At 36.3% G+C, this 6000-nt stretch overlaps 1 protein-coding gene across 1 annotated transcript in view; it reads right to left on the bottom strand.

The window, feature by feature from the left end:
• Positions 1-4323, bottom strand: part of CHD2 (chromodomain helicase DNA binding protein 2) — a 102212-nt gene extending 97889 nt beyond the window's left edge. Inside the window, exons 1-2 of the mRNA XM_007517932.3 lie at positions 3686-4323; positions 3223-3354 (exon numbers count right to left, since the gene is read on the bottom strand). Coding sequence (XP_007517994.1) covers positions 3223-3284 — 62 coding nt within the window. The 5' untranslated portion in view covers positions 3285-3354; positions 3686-4323. The remainder of the gene's footprint in view (positions 1-3222; positions 3355-3685) is intronic.
• Between the last annotated feature and the right edge of the window lie 1677 nt (positions 4324-6000).

The raw sequence follows: 6000 nt of genomic DNA on the forward strand, positions 1-6000 counted from the left end.
TATTCTCTAGTGGACCTGACTTTCTCCAAAAGGAGCTTTGGAAGAAAAAAAAAAAAAGCACGCTGCGCCGGGAGGGTGAGGACGCCTGCGGCCAGAAGAGGAGCGCCACCATGCGGAAAGACCCCAGCGTTCCAGTCCACTCCCCGCCCCTCGGCAGCGAAACACCCAGGCTGCTTGCGCACGCAACACGCCAGCGCGCACGTCGCGTAGCAGTGCGCTTGACGTCACGGGGCGGAGCCTTCCCGACCGGCACTATAGTGACCCGCTGTTACCAGGCATGCGCACAGCCAATCAGCGCTCTGCGCCGGCGCCGGCCGGCCTTTGAACTCCGCACGGCAACTTCCTGCTGTTTGGCGAGTACACAGTGCAATGCAGTATGTCTGTCAGCGCTGCGGCACAAAGGAACAGCCATTTTGTGACTAAGCTGGACCTGCACCAGCCTGCCAGGGGCTTCGCAGACCTGGTGCCTGCGTCAACTATCGAGCTGCCCCTCATTTCAGCAACGGAGAACGAGCACAGGAGACGGGGAGTGGGAAAGAGGCGTTGGTATTTCAGATGCCCTTTTTTCTTCAGTCCTCCCGAATAATTCCGATTATTCAGAATTATCAGCGTTATAAAATGGCTGCCATTTACAAAAACTGCCTGTTCCAGTCTCAGCAACTGCATCATGCCATTTCTTAGCATTCCCAGACTTAGAATAACTACTTAAAACACTGATTAAAATGCAGCAGCCATAGCTAGCACATCAGGTGATCAAAACAATTGATTCAGTGGAAGCTTTGGAAACAATCTGAATTGAAACAGATTGTTTCCAAACGGCAAGGCAAACACGGCTTTCTGTGTCAGAACACTTTCTGTGCAGTTCCATTCTCATTTTTTCTCCTGTTCACATTATTACTCGTTACTCCAAATCGCAAAATTAGATGGCTTCCATTTCTACAAACGAGCATTACTAAAACTTATATTAAATGTTTTACAAGTATCAACTGTTTTGTATTTTCTAAAGTGGACTTTTTAATCTTCCAAAGTCTTGATATACAAAGTAGCAAAATGGAGTCTTCAGAAGACTATAGGAACATGTGTAATAGGAATAACAAACCTATAATCACTGTTTAAGTACTGCAGTGTGTCCCTATAAAGTGTCCAGTTTAAGCTAAACTTGCATTTACATATATCCTTCCAGATCTTAAATGTAACTCTCAAACTTAGGTTTATTTGACCTGCCTGCAATCTCCTCCCTTCCTCTTCTGTGGCTCAGGCTGCTAAAATGGTTTTTGTAGTATTCCCTAAACACTAGACTTTGTGCCATAGAAACTGGGTCCTCAAGGAGAAATCCTGATAGGATAAGGGAACAATATACTAGTTAAGTTACCTCAAGTAACTCCAGACATTTACCTACAAAAAAAACACATTTTCTAGTTTTAGCATTTCAAAATGAATGTCGTAATTATGTACCTCTTATCAAGGCACACAATTAGGGTACCTAATCTAAATTCCCATTTTCTCTACTAACAATCCAATATTTTTGGACATTCATCAGGTAGCTTACTGAAAACATTCTTGACAAAAAAGCATTTAAAAAGCACCTTAGTATGAGCTTGTTAAATTACAATCCAACTGCTAGCTACCAAGTGTAAATCAACTTCCAAGGAGTTTCCTGGGGAGAGTATCTTATTAAAAGAATAACACTACTTAATTTTTTTTTACATTAGAAAGCAGAGTTAGATCAATGTTAACCACAACCTTGCATAAGAAAGCCAAACCCCAAGTGAGACTATGCAAATACTACACTCAAGGGAATAACAGTTTTAGGTATTGAGTCTTAAATAATTTGTAAAATATACCAGGGAATGCCTATTTCTTCAGTCATTACTTTTCAGAAAAATCAGTTAAGAATAGTTGTTTTCTTTCCAATTTTCAGCTGGTAAATTACAAGGGCATTCCACTTCAGTACAAGACAGGTCAAACTATGTGACAACAGGCAAAAGAATTTGAAAATATATTTGGAAAGCAGAAAGTCAAATTATTTTTATGTCTAACGAAACAGCATTCAACATTGTTTTTGAAAGTTATGTTCAAAACTTTCAAATTCATTATATAACAAAATTACTTCTATAAAATTATAAAAGTACAAAATAGAGAATTCATATTCAAAGCCTTAATTGCATGATTGAAAATTTGTAACTTACAATAACACATCAAGAATTCCATTAATATATACTTTAAAGATTAATATACAGGTCATACAACAAAATATCTTGTAAGTTTTATTGCTTAAGTCACTAAAAATGGTACTCCCAATGAATGTGAATACAAAATATGATTATAATAAATAATACATTTGAAAGCTTCAGAAGGTAAAGTATTCCAGATGACTTGAAATAAATCAGTAAATGTGAAGCTGCTACAGCTAAAATGCACTTATCTACCAACCAGAAAGCATTGCAGGAATATAGGAAATGAAATGTAAACCTTGAATTATTTTAAATGTAAGAATATACAATTATAATCAACAACTCATGCAAAACAGGTATAGTATCAGTTTCCAGGATTTCTGTGATCACAAGTTTGATTTCATAAATGCAAAAAACTGTAGCCATCAAATAAAGGTTCTGGCAAAACACATTAAAAGTCCTAAAATGTCAAAGAGTACCAAAAAGAAAGAGTCAGATAAAAATATAAACTGAAAGTTATCAGTCAAAAGATCCTTTTAGAAATTTCATTCTAAAATGTACATTTTTTCATTCATATAACTTTCTCAAATGTCTATTTACTATAATTTACTACCACAAGGCTCCTCTATGGCCTTCAGTTACAAGTTTGAATATCCTAGATTCTTCAAAGAGAAAATTTGCCTTGTATGTAAAATGGTGCAATGCAGCAATGGCTAAACCGACAAGGTCATTTTTCTACGGTACAAAAACCTAAAAACTGAAAATTGACAGGAAAACTGTAGTTTACAAGAAAGGCTCCTTTGTATAAAGGTACCTTACCTTTTGACTTCTGTGAGAAGCCTTAAGTCACAGCTCAACTTTCATAAATTGCTACCAAAAATTAGGGTGTGGCATATTAGCAATCTCAAGGTCATACTTTAAAAACTGAATCCTAAGAAGTAAAACATTTAAAATAAAACAGACAGCTATCCATGTCTGTCATGGTAAACAATGTAAGCTGAGGTTTCCCCAAAAAAAGAAAAAAAGGAAGAAAGTTGATAGCTCATACCTCGAAGCATTGCTGTGTAGCGAACTGTCCTCCTCTTGGCTTTTGTCCTTATTTCTCATCATCTTTTAATTCTTAAATATTAAGGGGGAGGGGGATCTGTGTTTGCTTTGAAGTCCTGTGCCCAGGTATTTACTGTCAAAAGTTGAAAGAAAGGTAAGGTCCCAGCTTCTATGGATGGATTTTATTATCAGGAACAAAGTCCTGACGATGTAACGATATTGTTTTAATACAACAGCGATAAGCACCGAAAAGCAAAATATTTCTATTTTTCCTTTAAAAAAAAAAAAAGGAGCAAGGAGAATCTTCACTATCAATAAGGAAAGTTTCATAAAGTAACACATTGGATACAAATAACAATCTCTGTATCTTATTGCGTCATCCTGGAATTTCTCTTATTTACAGAGAATAAAGCAAACTTAAACATATAAATATTTAAAATTACCACTAGTGATCATGAACTTACCTGATCCATGTAGTAGGTCCAAAGCAAGAGTCCTATCTAGTAGAAAAATATCAGATCCCAAATAATTAAAAATAAAAACAATGTTCTCCGCTAAAAAAAACTAAAAATAAATAAAATAACCCTCAAATATGTTAACTGGTCAAAAAAAAATTAAGTAACAATTAATACTAAAACAGTCCGGAAGAAAAAAACCTCATTAGGAGAGCGCACAAAAATGGAGGTGCGCCATGGCTTCTAAGCTGGAAAAACAACGACCTGGGCTCTCAGTACGGCTGCTTCTTTCCAACAAGGCAGAAAAAGAAAGCTCCTAAAAGCTGCTTTTCTCCCTAAAAAGGGTCAAAATCGACGCCAGTAAGTCACTAGGAGAGGCAGGGGGCTGCAGGGGCCCCCTGAGGCTGCCTGAAAGTTAGGGAAAGTTGCGTAAAGTGAGGCAAAGGCAGAGAGCAGAGCGCGCTCTCTCTAAGGCACAGCCGCCATCTAGAGCCTCCTTCCCAGCTCTGAGAGCTCTGCCTTTGATTGACACTCTCTACATTTACCCCACAACTCAGGTGATGTACCATAGACCCACCCCTTCATCTCAACCAAAAAAAAAAAAAAAAGATCCTCTATCCCTGGGAGGCAAAGGACCCCCACCCCCACCAGACCTGCCCCTCCAGACCACCCCAACAGGGGGGAGGGGGAGGGTTTCTTAACCCCCTCTGGCTCAAACACCCTTTTTAAGCCAGAAAGAAATGTAATTTGTTCCTTTTGTCTAAAGATCTGCTAAATATTTCAGTCCTTAAGCTAAAATTACTTCCTCTCTGGACAGGAAGTGGTGTTTTATCAAGCCATTTTGAAAGAGGGATAATTCTTAGAGAATGTAAAGCTCAGATTAAATACTAATCTTAAAAAATTAACCCCCCATGGTCAAAATGGTTTCCAAGTGAAAACAAAAACCTCAATTTCATAAATTAATTTCAAGTTTTGCCTTCTTTATAAAGCCTAAAAATTAACCAAAGGCAAAGTTTATGGGGGGGTTTCCATTATGATTAGAAGGGGTATAACTCAATAGCGCCTCCCTAGTGTTCACCTGCATTAGAGCAAAAGTTAGCGCCACCAGTTTTAAGAATCTATTTTTTTTACTTTCACAAAATCACTTAACCCATTATTTTACCTTGTAAACACTACCCAAAATTCTCATAACCATAATATATTTACTTCCCACAATAATTCAAACAAAACTTCAAAACTGAAAATACCTAGGTCAATTTTAAATAACACACCAAAGAAACCAACTTGAAAAGGAATAGCATGTATACCCCAAAGCTTCCATTTAATTTCAGATCAAATTCTAAGTATATACCCATTCAACAATGTAAATAACATCTGGTTACATCTGATACCAATTTACTCAAGTAATCTCATAAAGCAAGATCTAGTATCAAAACCATGAGATCAATAGCAACAAAATATAAAGGCCAAAAACAAATTATTCAACACTTTCTCCCAACAAGCACTCCAAGAAAACATTCATACAACCAAAGATAATCAAATCAACTTTCCTTATTCAAAATTGTAATCCATTAAAACCAGTTCCTTCCCTCACAAAGAAAATCCACTTACAAAAGCAATAATGTTGCATCTCAGTATATGTGGCCTCCATAATCAAAACTGTTTCAAGTATATACTTCCTACAAAAGTAACTTTGTGCCAAAATTAAAATTCCACATTTACAGACCAACCAACTAAAAATCAGAGAGAAAACCTGTACCTGTGTTGACCATATATTTGAAATTAATCAAGCACAAGACTTTCTCTCACCCTAAAAAAAATATAATCCGACTGAAGTATCCTTGTTTTACATATAATGGGAAAATATAACCAGCAATTAGTTTGGCCTACCAAGTTTAACTTTTCTAAGAAATACTGAAACTGTTGCTATCAATACATGAATCCACTTCATTAAAACAGAAGTGTTCAGTGACATGGTATGATTTTTTTTCAGTATATATCCCTTACTGTATAGGTTAAGAAAAAAAATAATCATTTTTCCTTTATTTATTGGTTATTGCCAACAAAATTTTGTCTTTAAATGAATGAACTAAGGACACCTCACTGTAAATTAAAATCTTTCAAGAATGAGATAATGACATACCAGCTAGTTTAAATGTTCAGATAATACTGTATCATACAATAATTTGTTTAGGACATTAAAAATTAGCCAAAAAGAATCTTCTCATCAACACAAAATAACTCAAAATATTACTTTTATATCACGCATCTCGAATTATGAGGCAGCTTTTTGTTTGGAAGTTCACTATAATATGGCAAATCAA

This window comes from Erinaceus europaeus, chromosome 20 (genome assembly GCF_950295315.1).
Source record: "Erinaceus europaeus chromosome 20, mEriEur2.1, whole genome shotgun sequence".
Lineage (NCBI taxonomy): Eukaryota > Metazoa > Chordata > Mammalia > Eulipotyphla > Erinaceidae > Erinaceus > Erinaceus europaeus.